Below are 22,996 nucleotides of genomic sequence, written 5' to 3' on the forward strand. Positions count from 1 at the left end.
ATTTGGGATGATAAAAAAAATTAGAAATAACTACTGGTAACAGTTTACACCATTGTGAATGTACTTAATGCCACTTATTGTACACCTAAAATTGTTAAAATAGCAATTTTCATAAAGTTCTAGAGTTTGATGTGTTCAGACTACCCTACTGCCCACAGTTCATCTGAGGCCTACAGTTTTTGGTCATAGTAGACATTCTTTCATAAGAGCCCTTCTGATCAAGTCTCATCTTTTTCCCTTGTGAATATTTTTTTAAAAATCAAAAACACAAAAAACAGTGATTTCCAAGCCAGTAACAGGTTATCTTCTAAGTTGAAATGAGTGTACTGCAGCTAGCAGCTGGCAGAGTCCTATTTTGAAAATATTAAGAAAGCCACAGTTGAATGCTATGAAAAGAAAGGAGAGGTACCAATTCTAGTTAGTACAGTTACAAATTATCTTTATAAATGTTGATGATTTTTATGTCAAACCCATATTTGGACTAGGGAATTCTTTATTTACAAAAGTAGGCACTGACTGTAATTTTTCTAGTTTTACATCTTCTATTAAGATCTAGTCAAAGAGCCAGACTGAAAACCCAACAAATGAAAATATTAAATGAAATAGAGTATATATAGCTCAATAAAGAAAAGTGCTCTCAATGTTTAATTTAACAACTAGCAAAATATCATTGGGCAACTGCAAGAAAATAAAAATGAGCCACTTGTCTAGTCAATGACAGTATTAAAATCACCCATTTGACATACAAATTAGAAGCGGAGTGTCTTTTGTAATACAAATATGAAGGATTTACTCCATAATGCCCAAGTATATTGAATATATTGTCTACAATGACATAGGAGAAGGCAAAACAGATATATTACAGCTTATTTGCATACCTAAATAACTGTAATTGGAAGATACATGATCCTGTTTTATTTATGTATTCATTAACTATTTCCTATAATTACAATTGATCAGCAATTTAATGGTTTCTTTGTCATTACCACTTCATAAGCCTTTTTGTATCTGGCCTAGCTTCCACATTAAATATGCCATGAAACCTTTAGTATCTGCCATTTCTTGCCTAGCTGAAACATTGGTTTTCCCATGAGCGGAGCAAAAAAGGAGGACTACAAAGACCTTAGTTTAATTGGGTACCACATAGAGGCTCTCCGTACCGAATCCTACTGAATCTCACTTGTCAGGTAATCTTTAATTCACCTTACGCTACAGGTTAAATAAAGCAGTGAGCTATTATAAAATCAAGCACTTCCAGATATTCTGAGAACAAATGTGTCAGCATCAAGGAATGTCAGGTGGTCTCAAGTGAGCGAAGTGGGATCCTGAGTCTCTAAACTGTGTACCAATGCTCCAAGGGTAGGTTGGATTTCGTGCTGATCCTTGCTGCTGTGTGGCTGAGTTCAATCTGACAAGCCAAACAGATGCAGACTGCAAGTGTTGGTAGGGTTAATGGGAGTAGGAAGACTCTGTATCAAAACAAGGGTAAAGTCGATTCAGGCTTTGTGTAACATTTGAAATGAAAAAGATGGAAAGGTCTCATTATTCTCACTGCAGAGATAATCATCTTTTTAAATTTACATGAGAAACTGTATCTTCGATTGCTAAACTGAAATTCGATTTCCTGGGCATAGAAGAAAAATGCCAACATGATCTGTACAGAAAGCACCATAAAAGATACCTCTTCCGAAACCGAAACGTGCTGAATTAATCTCAGAGAGCTCATGAATAAATCTGAGAATTAAGGCAGTAACTACTCAGATCAATAGGGGGAGGCAGAGAGAAGTCCATCAGCCAAATTATGGATTAAATGAACCCACAGGAAGGAACATTGTTATATCCTTGATCAGATTTCTCAGATTTAAAGGAAATTTTGATTTTTAATATTAATCAAATATTACCTAAGAGAAAATTTATGGTTTGTTTTAGTACAGAAACCATTACTCACACTATCCCACTCCCAACCTAAGGTGAAAGTCTCATGTATCTCTCCTGGACAAAATGCCATTATGCATCCACCTCTTTCCTAGAAGTAAATTATAATGTTTACAGAGAATGATAACAGCAGAGTAGCATGCTGTGATGTGTTATGGGGTTACTTGTTTCTCCTCTCTGGGGAAGGAAGGTAGTGAAATCCAGCTCTAGAACTAGTGATGGCTGCCAGACTAGAAAATGGCCAACAACATGGACAAGAACAAAATGAAATTCCAGTTGGTGTTTCTCTACCTTTAGTGAGTCCTTGAGAAAAACTGTAAACATCATATTGTTGTGTTGTCACTGAAAACTCATAGACTTTACCCATCCAGATTATATTTTGTGGTTATAAGACCACCAAAATTTCATCCCTACCAGTGTATCCCATTCAAAAAGTTATCTAAGAAAGAAATTGAAAGAATCTTTGCATTTCACTTTATTTTGTCAACCCTTTGGAAAATATTAGGAACAGCTTGTTTTTCCCTTAAAAACGTTATATTCTTGGCATAAAATCAGTGCTTTTCTTTTGTCATCAAAAGAAATATTCATCTGAGAACACAAGAGCCAGTGGCAATAATAAGCCATGTGTGCTATTATTCTTTCCTGCAAAACAAAACAAAGGAAGACAAAACAAAACAAAAAAATAGAAAAGAGCAAAACATATATTTCTGAATAACAGTTGATTCAGAAACCTAGACAAGAGATGATCTTTATGGAGATTCTATGACTGAACAGTCAGAGTGTCCGATACTTTCTACACATGACAGGTGAGGATTAAATTTAAAATATTAAAATCTGTTATCAACTAAAATTGATTATATTTATAATAAGAAAGCATGCCATTGCAGCTATTTTTTAAATAAGATAATAGTCCACTTATGTTTACTTACACTCCCCTGGTGGCCAAGGTGTTATTTGGTTTTTGGATGTTAGGTTGGAAGTTAGTTTGTACTGTGGTAATGTGAGGCTTCCACACTCTCATCCCATGGAAAGAGTGCTCAAAATGGACCAGGTGACCTGAAAATAAGCAATTCAGCATGTGTTGTCCCCATAGTAAACTTCTCTGGCTCTAGATAATATCTACCTAGTTCTTCATTAATGTGTTTCATTAATGTGAAACTTTTAAACCACTTTGAATGAAATCTCTTACCTGTCAGAAAATGTGTCAGACCTCTTTATAACATTTTTAACATTTTGGCAAAGAATGGGAAGTGAATCTCTTTTATTAGTTCCAAAAATGCAAGGAATTCTTTCTTGGTCTTGTTAGAACCATAAGCATGGTTAAACTTGGCTTTCTTTCTGGCTTATTCTTTGCCTTCTTGTCAGCAAATGTTTTGCTCTGTGGGTTTATAGCAGATTATAAGGAAACATTTTAGATATTAATGTGGCTTGAACACACTAGACATAATACAAGGCTTGCAAGTAACAGTGAAAACTCTTCTGTATGGCTCTGCATAGCATAGATGGAGGATAACTTACTTTAAAAGACCCCTCAGCTAAAACCTGCCCTGTAGAGTTCCTGTTCTCATAGGTTTTCAAAGGTTTTGTGAAGTAAAAAGCAGTGTAGGAGTTGTAGTAAAGGGGGCCTTAAAACACCTCAAACTTTTTTTTTAACATCTTTACTAGATGTATCATGTGTACAAGCAGTTTTTTAAAAAGAGAGAGTACTCATTTCCAATTTGCGGGAAAAACTGCCAAGTCACCATCTGAGTCTTGTGATCTCTGGCACCTATATTCATGACCTGTCACAGGATGAAAGTTATCTTTGTCTAAGTATGTGTTATTCTACATACCCACCCTACCCTCCACAACCCACCATTTAATTAATTACTCCATACCACAGGAATGTTTGTGGCTGAATAAGAAACTAATCATAGTCGCCCTCCCACTTGACCTATAGAGTTTGGAACTTGGCTATGATCCATCATAGCCCTAACTGTTTTGAATCTGAGTTTTTAATTATATACATTATTTTCAGAGCATAGTATATTGTGTGTAACACGGCCAGTGGCTAGGACACAGTATGGGTTTACTGTTCTCAGTTGTCTAATGTAAACAGAACTTGATAAATGATTGTTGCTCAAATTCTGGTCCCAAATACTGCAGATCAAAGGAAAATGTACCACAAGGCTCATTAGAGCTCCTGATACATTATGGTATTAGATGATGGAATTTTATCAGAAAAGGTTTATTCTCTAACATGAACTAGTGCACTTTCTTCTATTAGAATAAGAACTGTTTTCAAAAAGACTTTTATGTCATGTCTGAAATTTTTTCTCCTATTTTCTTAATGTAAACTTAAAAATAATTCCACATAGCCATTCCTAAGAGGGCTTGTTTGAAAGTATAAGCTATTGTTAAACACTAATCTGTAAATTTATAGGAAGATCCTAATTGCCATATGATAAACACTAGGTCACTATCAACTATCATTAGTTAAAAATTAGATGAGTTATAAAGGAAAATGAATGATAAAGGAGTATAAAGGAAAACTTTTTATAAAAAATTTTTTTTAATGTTTATTTTTGAGAGAGACTGAACGTGAATGGGGGAGGGGCAGAGAAAGAGGGAGACACAGAATCTGAAGCAGGCTCCAGGCTTGAGCTGTCAGCACAGGGTCCCACACGGGGCTCAAACTCAAGAACCATGAGATCATGACCTGAGCCAAAGTCAGACTCTTAACGGGCTGAGCCACTCAGGTGCCCCTAAAAGAAAACTTCTTAACCTAGAGTCTGTCATGAGTTTTAGAAGGTCTTTCAACTAACTGAAATTATCTGTAAAGTGTTGTACATATGTGTCTTTTTTTTGAGAGAGAGAGAGAGAGAGCGAGAGAGCAGATTCATAGCTTTCATTTAATTGCTCAAAGTATATGTGACCCAGTAAACAGTAAAAGTTACTAGTATAAATTACTGCTTTGTTATAAACAGTTCATCATAAACACTGTAAACCCTACCTTACATCCCCTTTGGGGACAAATCTACTATTTAAGTTTGAATCTACAATTGCAACGTGTTGTAAATTGTTCTCCTATTAATGGATTGATTGGAAAGAGGAAGAGAGGAAAGAAGGAAACTAGTTTATAGTATTTACTATGAATCAGCACTTATGATATCTAATTTAATCTTCTCAACAGCACTATAAGTGTACTATTCAAGTGTGTTATTATCACACATTTAACAGTTAAGGACACTAAGGCCAAAAGAGCTAAGTGACTTACCCGAGATCCCACAGCAAACCAGCGGCAGAACCCTGATTGAAACCCTATGCTAACTACAAAGTTCCTACGCCTGTCTCCATGCCACCCAGTCTGTTTGAATGAAAGAGTGAATTATCTCACCTTCTTGACTAAGTGACAACAAATTATATAGAAAAGTATTTGTTTGTCTTATCACCCTGCTAGCTAGGTCTGAAATTCTGTCATCCTTACTGCCCACCTGTCTTAACTCAGACCACCAATACCTCATGCCTGACTCACTGCAACTTCCACTGTTCCTGCCTGCAGTCCCCTTCCCCCAGTTCTACCCCACAACCAGGGTGAGCTTTTTGAAATACAAATCTGATGAATGTCACAAATGCCTCTGTGACTTTTTTTGCTTTCAAAATAAAATTCATATCCTCCTCATGATTCATAAGGCCCTTCATGATCTGAACTCTGCTTAGTTTTCCAAGCTCATCCCTCACTGCTCTTGCCTCACCCTCTTAGACTCCGGCCGTAATTAACTACTTGTAGTTCCCTATATACTGTCTTTTCATACTTATTTCTATTTGGAACATTTTTCCCACTTCTGTTCACCTGGGTAACTACCATTTGTCTTAAAAGACTGTTTATATACCATTTCTTCAAGGAACTCTCTTAACTCCTCATGTTTGGGACTAAGTACTCTTCCCAAGCGCTCATAGGATATCTTTTACTTACTTGGGACCACTATCATATGTATAATTTCTGCGTGCATTAGATCAAAACTCATCCTTTCTTTAGGGGCACACAGCACCATGTAAGGGTTCTGCTTAGCCCTTTTCCATGGTCTCTCAAGCAAGGCACAATTTATATAGCTGTAAAAGATGACTCTACGTAGCAATTATCAAATGGCATTTTTATTGCCACTACACTTTTCTGCATCTCCATCTGAACTCCAAGCTCATTGAGGACAAGAATTATATTATATAATATATTCATTGTTGTACTCCCAGCTCCTGGCATAGTGCCTTTGAAGTGGAAAGCACTCAATAGATATTTGGTGTTTGAATTAATGACTAATTAAGACTGGCAGTAAAGCAGTTTACCCAGTGCCAAGCATAGTTCCTGACACACTGTAAATGTTCAAAAAGTATTTGATGAATGAACACATGAGAAATAATAGTGTGCTATAGACTGCATTTGTAGAAATTAGTAAAAGAGGATGACAAAAGAAAAAAATACTAATAACTACTAATTTAATTCAAGACAACAAACATTAAGTGCTTACATGATGGAAACTATTATGAGGAAACACAAAGGAGAAAGACATAGTCCCTTGCCCTCAAAAAATTTACAATCTAGTTAGAAGGATAAGACATGTATAAAACCAATTAACTCAAAGCAGAATGTAGCATGTGCTATGTGAAATTTATAATTAAAGTTCTAGCATATCAATGAGAAGGAAAAAGTTTCTTCCAGTTAAATGAAGGGTTCCTAAAGCTTCTTGGAGAAGGTGATCATAGGCTTAGACCTTGAATTATGAGTAGGATTCACTAAGGAAATGTATTGGGAGGAGAGCCATAGTCAGGAGGAAATATTCCAGGCAAAGGAAATAGCACATGCTGATTGGAAAGCATAGGGCTTCTTTGAAGAGCCTTTTAGCTGCAGACAAGGCTGGAAAGATAGGTGAAGAGTCTGGAAATAGATGGCCTTGAATGCTATGCTAAGGAGCGTACATTTTAGCAGTGGGGCTCTATTAAAAGTTTTTTTAGAAGGAAGGTGATACTATCAGCTGTATTTTAGAAAGTCATTTGGCAAATTGCTTTTAGTGTCTTTCCTCTCCTTTGCCCTTGATCCCACTAAAATAGAAATTCTTAAGCACCGAAAACCAGAGACCAGTTGAAGAATTTCACTCTTTCTACATTCCTAGTCTATTTCAATGCTAGGTTCTTCCCAGAAGCTACCTTAATGCTGGTTTTTTCTCTCAAGGTTTCAAGGTCCCACTGCTTAAACACTTCCTAAACCTTCATTTGGCAAAATTCTCCTGGTTGTGGAGAAAAGAAAATAGGAGTTTGTCTGAGATGGATAGCCAAAGCCCCACAACTTTCAAAAGAACATTGGGGAAATGGCCTCACTGCTTTTATTATGTGATTCAAAGCATCTGGTAACATTCTATCACACTCTTCTCTTTATTCAGGACACTAAAAGACAATATGCTCATTAATCTTTAATTTACGTATAAATAAGTACATGTACTTATATAAAGAATAAGGAAGACTAAATTTAGAATAAAAATTTCTTTTGTCCTCAAAATGCAAAGAAATGTTAGACTTAGTATTATCAAAATGAAATTTTCAGTAAGAACTTTTGGGTACTATATATTGTCCTTCCTAACTATAGATAAGCAAAGTATTCTTTGGAAAGGATCCACAGATCTTGAATCACCTTGCCTAAGGGCAATAGCCTTTAGGAAGGAAAAATTCTCTACACAATAGTGTTAGAGATCTCAGGATTTCCTGAGGGTCTCCCATAATGCTAGGTGTGGGCAGCAAAGTGCCAGGCAAATGGAAAGGAGAAAACTAAAAGCACAAGAACCATTTAGGAACTAATCCAAGAGTAATTAGGATCTAAAATGGAGTAGGAGCAGAGGAATGGAAAAGAAGGAACGGATCCAAGACAATCACAGAAGTAACACAGCTTTGTGCCTAAATGAATGTGCCTAATTTTGCCTTGTGCCAAAGTCAAAAATAGCTCCAACATTTTGTTTAGAAAGTCAAAGGTAACTTTAAAATTTCCAGATTGGATTTTTGGGAAGGTAGCTGATACCTTTAACAGAAGTAGAAAGAGAAAGTAGATTTGGAGAGATTGTGATGAATTTTGGACATACTGAGTTTGAAGTGCTAATGGGACACGAGTATAAAAATACCAGTCAAAGACTTAGAGGTTCAGACTAGAATTCAGGGAGTTAAAATGGGATATGTATATACAGAATCCTTCTACTTATGAAATAAACACTTAGTATTTTATAATACAGAAAAAAAGGTAGGTTTTTTCTTTCCTATAATTAAATGTAATAGCTTATATAATTGCATTATTCTAGAATGGAAGACAAATTCCAGGTGATGGCCTCAACAACATATGGTCAAAAGACCAAAAAAAGACCATTAAAAAAAATATAACTTAGGGGCAACTGGGTGGCTCAGTCAGTTAAGCATCCAACTCAGGTTCAGGTCATAATCTCGCTGTTAGTGGGTTGGAGAGCCCCGCATCGGGCTGTGCGCTGAGGGTGCAGAGCCTGCTTGGGATTCTCTGTCTCTCTCCCTCTCTGCTCCTTCCCCCACTTGTGTTCTCTCTCCCTCTCTCTCTCTCTCTCTCTCAATATGTGTGTGTGTGTGTGTGTGTGTGTGTGTGCGCGCGCGTGTGTGTCATATATATGACACTTAAATTTGCTTCAAGAAATTGTAAAACTCCATTGTATCCATTATAAACTAAAATTTGCTTTGGTGCAAGTGACTGGTAGAGGAGAGCAACAAAGAAAACGAGATCAAAGGAAAATGGAAGAGGAAGAAAGGAAAACACCATTTTGACATGTGAAGGAGAAATGTGTATTTGGGATTTCAACAAAGCAAACAATGAAATAGAAGTTGTGTTGGTTTATATTATGCTGAGATATCATGTGCCTTGAGGAAATATTTTCTTGCCATTTCTATTCACAATGTATACTTTAAAAATTTTGAATTCTCTTCCTTTAATCCCTGTGAGATTTTCTTAGAATTACGTATAAGAAAGTAAAATAGAAAAGACAAGAGAAATTTATAGTTGCACATGAAATTATTAACATACCTTGTTTTTCACATATGTCTCAAGTTGTCCACATACCACTAAAAATTGCCAAGCTTGAGTGAACAGGAGCTAAGAAGCAAGCATGGAGCCCAAGAGTAGAAAATGAAACTTCCGTTGCATCCTCTTCAAATTCTTTTATCTATTTCAGTTCCTAAACTATGGAAATGAAACTGGAAATGAAATTAACCTTCATCTGACTGCTCTGTGGACTTCTACAGCAAAATTATTACACAGGAGTTTATTATTTACATATTTATAAACTTCATCATCAATATTGTTTGTATAAATTGTGTTTCTTTTATATAGATGCCTTTTAAAAGCACTATTTTTAAAAATGATCTTACCTCTTTCAACTTATACAAGAGTTGAAGAAAGACCCTCCTAGTAAAGAGAAAGAGAAACTAGTATTTGACTCTTACCAGATCCAATTAGATAGTTTTCTTACTATTTGCCTAAAATCCTTTCCCCCTCTTCCACTGGCAATAAAGCAGTATAACCAGTGCCAGGCATAGTTCCTGACATACTGTAGATGATCAAAACATATTTGTTGAATGAATGAATCAGTTCTTCAGTAGATGTTAGAGCAAATGCTATCGATGTGTTAGGCACTGTTCTGGGCATTGGAGAAACAGTAATAGATAAAACAAAGTCCCTCCTTTCATGGAGCTTACAATATTTTGGAAGAGACAGTCAGTAAATATGTATCAATGGGTTATAAATGCTGAAATAAATAAGAATGAGTGGAAAGAGTGCTAGGTGGCTTATTTTCTTTATAAGATGATCGGGGAAGCTCTTATTTTGTGGGAAATGGAAAGTCACCAGAACATGGGGAACAAAGAGTTTTATATGATCTGACTTTTATTTTAATAGATCATTATGGTTGCCTCATAATGAAAGACTGTAGGGTGTGAGGACAGAAGCAGTCAGACAAGAAGTTATTGCTAATCTAAATAGGAGGTGATGGTAGTTTGGCCTAGGAGATGAGATTAAAGGAGTTGAACATTGGGAGTGGAGGAAATGTTTGCAGATTTTTAGATCATGTAGGATCTTGTAGATCATGGTAAAGACTTTAGATTTTATTTTAAAAAATAATAATAAAACCAAGAGACCATTGAAGTGCTTTGAAAAAGAGAGGTTATATGATCTGACTGACATTTTCTAAAGGATCACTCACGTTGTGTAGTGAATAGACCATTGGGGCAGGGAGGGAAGTAGGAGAGCCCAGTTAGGCTAATATGTGGTAATCTATGGAAGAAATAATGATTGCGTGGGCTTGTGTGGCAATAGCAGAGGCGGTGATAAGTGATCAGATTCTGAGTATGTTTTGAAAGTTAGAAACTACATGATACTTTGGTAGAGGACAAAAAGGAAATATGTATCCAGGAAGAGTAAAGTTGCCATTTCCTGAGATGGAGAAGCCTTCAGGGAGGAGGTTAGAAGTAAAGATAGAGCAGAAATCGTGTGTTTTCCTTTGAACTGTTAAGTTTGGGAAGCTTACTAGACATCTAAGTAGAGAGATTGAGGAAACAGATTCATGAGTTTAGAGTTCAGGGAAGAGGTTAAAGACATAAATTTAAAGTCATCAGTGTATAGATGGGACTTAAAGCCATGGGGCTAGATGAAATCACTTTGGGGATGAAGGGAGATGGAGAATAGAAGTCAAAAGATAGCAGTGGGACAGAAGTCAGGAAGACAAGGAAAATCCACCAAAGGATACTGGAAAGATCAGCTTATGAGGTAAGAATGAGGAGAGATTGGTATACTGAAGGCCAATGGAAGAGAGTTTTGAAAAGAGGAAGGTATAATCAATTGTGTAGATGATAATGATGGATCAAGTCAGACTCAGATTGAGTCTTAAGAATTGGATTTGGCAGTGTGACAAAGTGGAGATTATTGCTGATCTTCTTAAGAGTATTTTAGGGGAGTGATGGAGACAAAAGTCTGATTGGAGTGGATTCAAGAGAGAATAGGCTCTCTGCAAAGAAATGAAGAGATAAACGTTTAATTAATTCAACATAATAAATCCTAGACCATTTAATGATTGTTGATGTACATGCTCCCATTGTTTTTCTCATTGCATAATTAACCATATTCTGGTATGGTTACAGGTCTAGTATGTTATTCCATATAATATTCCACATTAATACCCTGTAATTAACTGTTCTGCTCCTTACTTGTCACAAGTGCCTGTGGTAAGGTATAAGATGATTACTGACCTTATCTTCACCTTTTTGGTTTTGCCCTGCTGCTGATTTTACTTCTGTGAGTCAAATAAGAGTATATGGTAGCCACTACCTAATTGTTATTAGATGTTATTACTGTGAAAACCAGTTTTACACCTTATGTAGTCATCTTTTTTCAGCAATGAGATATGATTGACACATAGAAATTGTATATATTAAGGGTATACACCTTGACATTTTGATATGTGTATGCATTATGAAATGATCATCACAAGCCAATTAACATACCATCACCTCACATAGTTACCATTTTCTTTATTTATTTTCTTAGCAAATTTCAAGTAAACCATACAGTATTATTGTACTTGTCTTAACCATGATTACTATGCTGTACATTATATCTCCAGAACTTATTCATCTTTCATAACTGAAACTTTGTACCCTTTGACCAACATCTGCCCATCTCCTTTCCCCAAGACTCTCACTCCTAGCAACCACCATTCTACTCTGCTTCTATGAGTTTGACCATTTTTGATTCCACATATAAGTGAAATCATGCAGTATTTGTCTTTATGTGTCTGGTTTATTTCACTTAGCATAATTCCTCCAGCTTCACCCATATTATCCCAAATGGCAGGATTTCCATTTTTATGGCTTAATAATATTCGTGTGTGTGTGTGTGTGTGTGTGTGTGTGTGTACACACATTTTCTTTATCCATTATCCATCAATGGACATAGGTTGTTTCCATATCTTGACTATTAGGAATCATTCTACAATAAACATGGGGGTACAAACAGCAAAATCCAGATTTCATTTCCTTTGGATACATACTTAGAAGTGGGATTGCTGGATCATATGGTAGTTCTATTTTTAGTTGTTTAAGGAACCTCCACACTGTTTTCCATATATACTCTCCTACTAAAAGTGTACAACGGCTGCCTTAAGTAGTTTATTTAAGAAAGTAAGCCCTTATGTGGGCGCCTGGGTGGCTCAGTTGATTGAGCGTCTGACTACAGCTCAGGTCATGATCTCATAGTTCGTGGGTTCAAGCCCCAAGTTGGGCTCTGTGCTGACATGCAGAGCCTGGAGCCTGCTTCAGATTCTGTGTCTCCCTCTCTCTCTGCCCCTCCCCCGCTCACACTCTGTCTCTAAAAAATAAATAAACATTAAAAAAATTTTTTTAAGAAAAAAAAAAGTAAACATGTAGTACTCTTAAGAAAATAAATGTGTTCACTATAAAATATCTAAATACAGAAGACTAGCAGGAGACAGAACACTTATCTCAGTTATGGAAGAAACATAACAAGGATTGAAATGAAAATGACACTTCAAAATTATACTTGACTCCTTTGTCAAGGGAAAAGATCAGTGGAGTATTAGATAAGTCATGCCTACCTCCGTCCTACTACTCCTTGTCACAACTCTGATGTTTCTAATTGGGATCACAGAGATAAGTCCTTCAAATGATCAAGACAGACCTTTATTAATGATCTCAGAATTTCTTAAATAATCAGGACAGGGCAACACTTGGATTATTTTTAACCCCAGGCCACTCTGTACTCTAGATGTAGAAATCACCCCATATTCTTCTGTTTCTCATCTTCTCTCATCTCATGCTTATTGAGTTCTTCAGCCAAACTTAGAAACATGTGCATAATTTTCAAGAGGTATCAGCCCCACCCCAACCACATAGTGCCAGAAATGTTAAATGGACACCATATTTTCAGCATTCCAGGGGGTCAAAAGAATACATAGGACTAATTCAGCATCAACCTCACATCCATAAAACCAAGAAAATGAAATTACCACAGCTGTTCATTACAGGATAATTTGCCAGTTCCTTTATTCAGTTCTATGTCCAACCAAAAGTAATATTTTCATATCCTAAATTTAGCAGTATTTTGAAGGAAAGGAATGGACAAATAAAATGGAAGAGAGAAAAATACCTCAGTTTGAGCTTCCCCAGAGTGTTCATAAATTCCCGGCAATTATCTGGTTCCCACTACAAACTTAACACTCACAAGGCCAAAGTTTCACATAAAGAAACTTAATTGTCCTGCAATGTGCTCCTTTCAGAATCTTGCAGAACTCCAGTTTTCTTAGCTGCCTGTGGGGTCTACCCAAAACTGTGTCCTGGGACACCAGGTGAGAAACAACATGATCCTGTTCTGTGCTCCTGTTAAATCTTACCCATACTCAGCCTTAATTTCTTGGCCTTAATTAAGCTATACTACTCTGTAGCAGACCAGAATATCCCTTTTCTCCACTCATTCTCCTCCTGCAATAGAACTTGACTTCCCACTGGACAAGTGTACCAGCCTCTTAATCCAAGCTAAGATGAAAGAGAGAAAATAAAACAGAGTGTCACCCAACAAAAGCCTGCCACATTCAGACAGCACTGTTTTGAGGTGCACCTACCTAAGCCTTAGAAATGAAAAGCACCACCAGATCCTGCTAACCAGAGGAATGACAAAAATGTGAGAGCTCTGCCCTCTCCACATGGGAGTACTACCCACAAGAAATGCAGCTGCCTCTGTAGTGTTTGGGTCCCCAAATCCTATCCCAGCAAATACCAGATCCTGCCAACTCCACATGGGATATACATATCAGCTGGTTGTGCAGTTTGAAGAACCCCATTCTCTCCACATGGGACTTGGCCTCACAAACTCCAGCCCTACAAACATGACAGTCTTTTAGTGCAAAGTGACTTGCTCTCCATTCAAGAGTATACCTATAAAAATTACAGTTTGAGGTCTCAGACAAACCTGACTAGCAAATGAACCCTATTATCCAGTAAAATGATTCTCAGTGCTGGCTACACAATAGAATCACCTGGGAAGCTTCAATACAAAACCCAGTGTTGGAGCTGTACTCCAGAAATTTTGCTTCTTACTAATCTGGAGGGGGTCTGGATATCACTGTTTACTAAAATCAGTCAGATGATTCTAAAAGCTCCATAACCACTGGTCCAATATGATATCCTCCCACTCCTGCCAAGGATATTGCTTGGCGAGTCTAGGTTTGTGACTTCTGTTTGAGGCCGGGCATCTCCCTCAGCTGCAGCTGCAAAGCTACACTAGATCCTTCATCACCAAAGTCCAGTAAATGTGTATGTTAACTCCCGAAAGCTGCCAGAGCCCTGCCAGATGAAGAGTCAAAGATGGACGAAACGCAGAACGCTACATGCCTGGTTCTCCTCTGTTCCACCGCATATCTTCTCAATGAGTGATGTGTTTTTTTCACGCTGTGGAAACCACCCCTATGCATTCACAGCCCTTTCTTTCCTCCCTAACCTGTCAGACTACAGCCACAGAGAATACTATCTGATCCACACTTGTGGCTGTCACATCAATAAAAGAGGGCTGGGGAGGGGGGAAATCTCCCTTAACGTACCCTGCCCTTGTACTTGTATAACCGCCACACTACTTGTTGTCGGTTACTACCTCCTTCTCTGATCTATAAACACTGCAAAAACTGCAGCAGTGCCTGGTATGTGGTAGGTGCTCACTACAGTGTTTGAGAAATGAATGAATAGATGGAGACGAGGAGCTGCTGCCCTGGTAGGAGTGGAAAAGATGCAGTCGTGCCTTCACTGTTAGGGGCCGATATTTAACATGGATAATTGCAGCCGCAAGCCCAGGAGCAGAACTCACAATCTTAACCTGAAAACTCAGCGCTGGCACTTTTTCTTTCACTTAAGCACAGCCTTGCTTTTCAAGGCACCTAAACATTTGCCATCTCCTTGTATTCCATTTCTACTTTTCTTCTTAGACCTCCCACGTAGCGACGCCCTAATTGTTCCAAAGCGCTCAGTTCTGCCTGCTTTGCCTTTACCATTTCCAGCTCAACAGCAGCCTAGTTGTTACGTCCCTCCAAACAATAACAGTGGGAACTCTCTCCAGATCTACAGCATAGTTTCAGAGATTACTTAAATGTGCAGTAGTCAGTCCTTCCTTATTCGTTTTCTGACTTCTACAGTGTTTTAAAAGTATTGAATGCTAAGACTGCTTATCCACAAGGTCTTTTCAGTAATGGTATGTTTATCTTAGAATTCCGGCCTACATGGTAATTGTATTGCTGCCTGTGGGAGAACGAAGCAAAGATGTTTCAGTAATCATACAGTATCAGCGACCATGTTGCCTGCACTTGACTCAGAGTAGATGAATCCGGTGCCTCTGCTCGTTAGGACTTAGGTTCAAAGAAAAATAAGCAAGAACAGCATGAAGACCAGCTCACATTAGTGGTCTAGCAGACTTGATACCTTTTGAAATATAGATGCACTATTTCTCTTCAACATTAATTACTATTAAGGATAACTTCAGGTGACTAAAAGAGTACAGGATCTGAAATGTTAATAGCCATTCGAATCTATTAAGGCACTGCAGAGAATGAGGGAAAAGATAAGTGGGGTCAGCACTATTAAGATCCATTTCTGGGGGCGCCTGGGTGGCGCAGTCGGTTAAGCGTCCGACTTCAGCCAGGTCACGATCTCACGGTCCGTGAGTTCGAGCCCCGCGTCGGGCTCTGGGCTGATGGCTCAGAGCCTGGAGCCTGTTTCCGATTCTGTGTCTCCCTCTCTCTCTGCCCCTCCCCCGTTCATGCTCTGTCTCTCTCTGTCCCAAAATAAATAAACGTTGAAAAAAAAAAAAATTAAAAAAAAAAAAAAAAAAAAAAAAAGATCCATTTCTGTGAGTAGTTTTGAAGATTGTTAAAGATCCAAGTCCAGCACCGTCTATACCACCTACTTACTGGTACCGTCATCATTTTGGCTTTAGTTGCTGTTTTTCTTTTTTTTTTTTTTTTTTTTTTTAATTTTTTTTTTCAACGTTTATTTATTTTTGGGACAGGGAGAGACAGAGCATGAACGGGGGAGGGTCAGAGAAAGAGGGAGACAGAGAATCGGAAACAGGCTCCAGGCTCTGAGCCATCAGCCCAGAGCCCGACGCGGGGCTCGAACTCACGGACCGCGAGATCGTGACCTGGCTGAAGTCGGACGCTTAACCGACTGCGCCACCCAGGCGCCCCTAGTTGCTGTTTTTCAAGATACTGTCCTCAGACTACCTGCTTTAGAATCCTCTAGTGATGTTTGTTTAAAACAACAACCACCACCACAACAACAAAATCACACTCTTGAGCCCCAGATCGATAAAGCAGAATTCCATGGCTCCTGGGTGGCTCCGTCGGTTAAATGTCTGACTTCAGCTCAGGTCATGATCTCCCAGTTTGTGACTTCGAGCCCCACATCAGGCTCTGTGCTGACAGCTCAGAGCCTGGAGCCTGCTTCGGATTCTGTGTCTCCCCTTCTCTCTGCCTGCCCCACCCCCCATGTTCATGCTCTGTCTCTGTTTCTCAATAATTAGTAAACGTTAAGAAAATTTTAAAAAAAATAAATAAAGTGGAATACCTGGGGTTGAGGCCTTGAATTGATCCTGACCAAACCACTCAGCTGTTGAACCATAAGGTCTCCAGACTGCTGGCTCGAGACTTTACCAGCTGTTAGGCTTCAGATACTCCCAGTAGCACTGTCAATAGGCATTATTCATTTTTCTTCAAGGATCTGAGATTAGGTTATGACAAAGTAATTGAAAAGAATGTGAGGACACAAATACCCAAGGAGGAGGAATAGGACACCACCAAGGGGAGGAAATGGAAATAGAATGGCCAGAGTCCAAGAAAACCCTTCTTTCCTTCATCCTTTTGTGCCAGGTTATATGTCATTTGTCAGACTTTAGTCCAGTCTAACAAGCATATTTTGACTGTCATGTGCCAGGTGCTAGAGATAAAAGGAAACAGAACAGTCTCACTGTCCTAGGGGAGTTTACAGTTTGGTAGAGAAAGCAGGCTCTTAAATGAGCAACTCAAATAAACATGGAAAGCAAAAGACAGGGATTTGCCCAAGAAATTTTGGGGGCTGAGAAGAGGGGATTTGTAAGGGAGACCTAATGTGTAGAGAAGAAATTGCCTGAGTAGGGACATAAGTAGAAATTAGGCTGGTGGGGGGTAAGTAGGTGGCTTTTGAGGAAGAACTAAAAGATATCCTGGAGCTGGTGGGAAATAACTATTCCCAACAAAGGGAAACTTGCACAACCAAAATGCTCTGAATCCTAAAGTGATCTCATTTTTATTGGGATTGACAAGCAGTTGAGGACTGCTTTATCATAAGGTTGAGGGAATGGAGAAAGATAACCAATGATTCTGGATAGGTAGACATGGGCCAAGTCAAGGAGATGTGTGTGGATGTCTTGATAACTTTTTTTGAATGTTTATTTATTTATTTTGAGATATAGGGGAGCAGAGAGAAAGGGATAGAATCCCAGCAGGCTCTGCGCTGTTAGTGCAGAGCCCAGTGGGGGGCTCGATCCGTGAGATCATGATCTGAGCTAAAATCAAGATTCAGACACTCAGCTGACTGAGTCATCCAGGTGCCCTGTGTCTTGATAACTTTTCAATGTCCTGTTTTGGTAGCCATCTAGAAGATGTCCTAGATCAGTCTTTAGAATTCATTCCAAGTTTATGGTCTCAAACTGTTCATTGAAGTGGCTCCAGAAACATGTTACAGCAAGGTTATGGGCCCTCTCTGGGACATTATATATGGAATTGCAGTAACTAATAAGTTGACAGTAATGTCAAAAATTATTCAAATGTCAAATAGATTTGAGAATGTTTTGACTATCACTGGAAGAATACATGAAAAATAGTGATATTAATGACCTCTGGAAAGAGAAACTGAGAAGAGAGGTAGGAGGAATTTACTTCTCACTATATACCTTTTATATTGTTTGGATATTTATCATGTATATTTATTGCCTATCCCAACAAGTTTAAAAGAGAACTAAAGAGACATATTTATCCCAAAGCATAAAGAGCTGTCAACATGTTAAATGGTTATTTGATTTACATTGAAAGCCCAATTAATGATTCATTGATACAACAATGACAGCGATAGTATTATGAAAGTAGTTTTGTCTTGGGGTGCCTATTTGACTCAGTTGGTTAAGCATCCGACTCTTGATTTGGCTTAGGTCATGAACTCAGAGTTTGTGAGATGTAGCCCCATATAGGGCTATGTGCTTACAGCACGGAGCCTGCTTGGAATTCTCTCTCTCCCTTCTCTCTGCCCCTCCCCTACTCATCCTCTCTCTCTCTCTCTCTCTCTCTCCCTCTCTCTCTCTCAAAATAATAATAAAAAAAAAAGTTTTGTCTTTCACAGCTTGAGAAATAAATTGGAATTAGAGAAGTACAGATTTTGTATATCCTCTATAAATTTGGCCTTTTTTTTTTTCCAGTTCGCAGCTCACCTTGTGAAGATGAAATATCCAAGAATATGTGTTCTCGATGGCGGCATTAATAAGATCAAGCCAACAGGCCTCCTCACCGTCCCGTCTCCTCAAATATGAAGAACCAAGAAAGAGTGTGATAGTCAAAAGGACAGAGTGGTATCAGCCCCCAACAGCACAACTCTTCACAGCCTTACCTCTCTTCGACAGAACTAGACTTCCAGATTGTTGCATTTCCATAAAGTTTTGTCATGAAACATTTTTTTAAATCTCATAACCCACATGCTCAGCTATCCAGGCAATAAACTTGACTGTACATGTATTGCTGAAAGAATTTTCTTAACAGTGAAATCCGATCATGTATTTTTACCACAGTGCAGCACAAAGCCAGAGGAATTCAGCTGACAAGGCAGATTTAGCATTATCAAGAAATCTCAATTGCACTGAAAAAGCTGTCTCCCATTGCACTGAACAGACAGTCCTAACAAAGGTATTATTTAGAAACATAGACTGAATGGGGGTTGCAGTCATCTTTCCATGATAATGAAAAGTAAAAAGCTATTCACAATATATTCCTTATAAGTAAATGCTATATTTGGTAACTCATTTTTGGCCCAGACAGATCGTGTGTGTGTATGTGTGTGTGTGTGTGTGTGTGTGTTGCTTAGGAAAAGAATTAGCCTACTGAAGAAAGTAATAATAATTTACTTACAGAAACATTGAAGTCAGAAGCCATTCACATTAGATAGAACATTATTCAGCTCCTATAGCAGAGAAACCCAAAATAACAGTGACTTAAAAAAAAAAAAAGAGTGACTTAAACTAGAACTGCATTTCTCCCATAAAAGTCTGCATAATGAGTCTAGGGCTAGTATATCGGTTTCATAATCATTAAGAACTCAGGTATCTTTTCACATTGCTTTACCACCCTCAACAGGTGGTTTCTATCTCATGGATCAAGATGGCTGCTTAGCTCAAACCATCACATACATGCCATTTAGAAGGAAGGGAATAAAGGAGGAGGAAGGCAGAGAGGAGGGAAGGAAAGATATAGGAGAGGAGGAAAAGAGAAAGAAGAGATGGAAGAGAACTTTCTTTCTCTTTAAAGGCACAAACCACAAGTTGCACATACTACTTTGCTTATATACCATTGACCAGAACTCAGACATGTGGCCACACATAGCTATAAGGAAAACAGGAATATAATCTTTTACCCAGGTAAAAAAATTTATTTTTTTAAGTTTTAATTTTTTTTTAATGTATTAAACATGTACTATTATTATTTTATAATTTTTTAATGTTTATTTATTTTTGAGAGAGAGAGAAGGACAGAGCGTGACCGGGGGAAGGACAGAGAGGGAGAGGGAGGCACAGAATCTGAAACATGCTCCAGGCTCTGAGCTGTCAGCACAGAGCCAGACACGAGGCTCGAACTCTGGCCGAGTTCAACCTAGGCTGAAGTCAGATGCTTAACCAACTGAGTCACCCAGGCACCCCCATGTATTATTATTATTAAAGTTATTATTACTGTGTGGGAAGAGGAGAACACATATTGAAAAGCAATTAGCAGCTCTGCCACATTATTCTAAAAATTAAGTACACTTAGCATAACACTCTCCAGTTCCATCCACGTTGCTACAATAAATTTCATATAATAAAAAAATAAAATAAATTAAAAAATAAAAAAAAGTACAGTACTTCATTGACTCTAAGACCTATCACAATTTTATGTACCATAAAGAAAAATCAGCCAAATAAACTGGACCTACCATCAATTATAAGATGCATTCGCATTCAGAAATGTGAAAAAATATGCATCTTAGAATTATTGAAATATAGTACCTTTCTTGATTACCTTCAATTTTGACTAAAAAGTGGGTTTTTTTCATCTTTAACTTATATTCCTCTTCAGTGTTAGGACTACCTAGGTATAGAACGTTTGAATAAGAGCCTTAATTCAACTCTCTGACTGTGGTTTTATTGTTGCTATTTGTTTTGATTTTTTGCATCTACTTTTTTATTGAGATATAATTTACATACCATAAAATTCACCCTTTTAAAATGTACAACTCATTGGCTTTTAGTATATTCACAAAATTGTGCAATCATCACTACTATCTAATTCCAGAACATTTTTATTCTCCAAAAAAGAAATCTGTATCTATTAGCAGTCATTCCCCATTAATCACCCCCCCAAGCACTTTGATTTAATGTTTGTATATGGAGTGAGATAGGTATCCAACTTCGTTCTTGGCGTGTGGATATCAAGTTCTCCCAGAGGCTATGTAATTTTATTTGTTTTTCTTATTGAATTATACTTAGTCATTCACCAAATATGTTTTAAGTACCCATTAGGTGCAAGACACTGACATAACTGGTGGTTATATCATTCTGTGACCCCTACATAATATACAAAGAAAAAATGTGAGAATAATAAGAAAATTTTACCACTGTTTCCCTAATAGCATTTTGAGGTCATCATCTACCATGGTAAGGGAAATATCATTAAGTTCTCCCGCCCTTTTCTTTAATCTTTGATGACTTATCTGACTTCCTAGTCATAATGCAGCACTCATGCTCATTCAGAAGGGGTGGTTCTGAGTTTTAGGTTTGCCTTACTGAGAAAGCAAAGAAGGATGGAAGGGTGAGGATTTGACTGAATGGGCTGGTAGGCTAGGGGAAGATGAAGACCTGAGTGTTGAGGAGAGCTTCAAGAGAAGATAATAGTAGCCAGCCTCCATCACAATTTTACATTTGATCTTTCTTAAAACTTGATACATTTAGGCTTAATTTTTAATGAGTTTTTTTAAACATTCAAATTATGAATATTTAATATTCTCAACAGAATATTGAGAATAAGAAAGAGCATACAATCACTGCCATGTTTATGTGCAGGGCATGTTATTTGGTGGCAGATAGTTTCCGCAAAGTTGACCTCAACAACTATCTGTTGAATTAAACCTATATGACCCACGACTTATAGAGGTCCTTTGTAATATCTCACTGACTCCTACACTGTCACTATCAGTACTGTTTGTTTCTGGCAACAGCAGTCCCTTTCCCTCTGTCTGGAATGCCCTTACTACCACAACCAGCTACACACACACACACACACACACACACACACACACACATAAATCCTTCAGAATCCAGTAGCACCTCCAGTCTTCTGGGACTTCCCCATGCTACGTTAAAAGCCTTAAAACTATCAAAACATTCCATTCATACTTCTAATAATAAACTTATTACATAATTTTGCAATTATCTGTTCACATTTGGAGCCCATCCTTAAGGTCAAAGACCATAATTTATACTTCTTTTTGTAGTCAGCAACCCACTACACTGGAGCTGCTTGTTAAGTGTAAAATTCAATTGAATCTCTTGCTTAGAGATTTTAGGATCTATATAGATAGAAGAAAAACCGGGAAATTTTTTTCAAGTGCCAAATTTATCTGGTACCTGACAATTTATAAAATAAACTGAAATCTCAATTCACTAAGTGAAGAACAAATCTCTAATGCTCTACCCAGCTCTAAAATTCTATAATTATAGAAGTTGGAACAAGTAACTTCCAACACCAGAGTAAACTAAGTTAGTTGCTTCCCCTTTCCAAGGCATCTAAATGCTAAATTAAAAAAGAATATTAAAAATGTCTAATACTTAACCAAGTTTGAAAGAAACAAATTCCTTGATGTCAGATTTGAACAGAAACTGAAACACTGTCAGATATCAGATATCAATATAGACCCCAGGAACTGTGGTTTTAACACGCACATAGGGTTAAAAGACAGCCTCGCCTGCCTTCTGTTAGGGAATTTCTATTGACTACACAGTGGCAGTCTCAAAGAACTCTTCGCTCCATGAAATGACTAAAAACCTTCCTACCAAACCAAGGAAGGTACAGGAGAGATTGTCCTGATATTCTGAATAAAGAAAAACAAATCTGTTGTGGACAGATGGAGGCGTTCAATGGAAAGGCTGGGCTAAGTCCCCAAATTAGAACAGGTTTTAAGGCATGTGTTCATCTGACTAAAAATGAGAACAATGAATTATATCAAACTTTTGGAAAGCATAGATGGTGCCAGATCTTTGTTTGACTCCTATTTCCTTCTCCAAATAGTTCCATAAAAATACAGTTGGCTCTCCAACTACACAGGGGTTAGAGGCACTGACCCCCACATAGTTGAAAATCTATTTACAACTTTTGACTGCCTACTGTTAACCAGAAGTCTTACCAATATCATACAATCTAGTAACACATATTTTATATATTATATGTATTATATTCTGTATTCTTATGATAGAGTAAGCTAGAGAAAAGAAAATGTTAAGAAAATCATAAAGAAGAGAAAATACGTTTACAGTACTATACTGTATTTATGAAAAAAAAATCCACATGTAAGTGGACCTACCTGCACAGTTCAAACTAATGCTGTTCAAGGGTCAACTGTACTTCTTTATAGATTAATGTCAAAACTATTGTACAGCCTCTGGGGGCACCTGGGTGGCTCAGTCAGTTAAGCATTCAACTCTTGATCT

The 22,996-nt window shown here is 37.7% G+C and overlaps 1 protein-coding gene across 7 annotated transcripts in view; it reads left to right on the plus strand.

Moving 5' to 3' along the window:
* The window catches only part of TBCK (TBC1 domain containing kinase), a 223,839-nt gene extending 205,060 nt beyond the window's left edge, over window positions 1-18,779 (plus strand). For all 7 annotated transcript variants that reach the window (XM_086704453.1, XM_086704452.1, XM_086704454.1 and 4 more), the window contains one exon: window positions 18,467-18,779. In XM_086704453.1, coding sequence (XP_086560579.1) covers window positions 18,467-18,577 — 111 coding nt within the window. In that variant the 3' untranslated portion in view covers window positions 18,578-18,779. The remainder of the gene's footprint in view (window positions 1-18,466) is intronic.
* Window positions 18,780-22,996: the final 4,217 nt, after the last annotated feature.

Source organism: Puma concolor, chromosome B1 (assembly GCF_028749965.1).
Source record: "Puma concolor isolate L17-30 chromosome B1, mPumCon1.1.hap2, whole genome shotgun sequence".
Taxonomy (NCBI): Eukaryota; Metazoa; Chordata; class Mammalia; order Carnivora; family Felidae; genus Puma; species Puma concolor.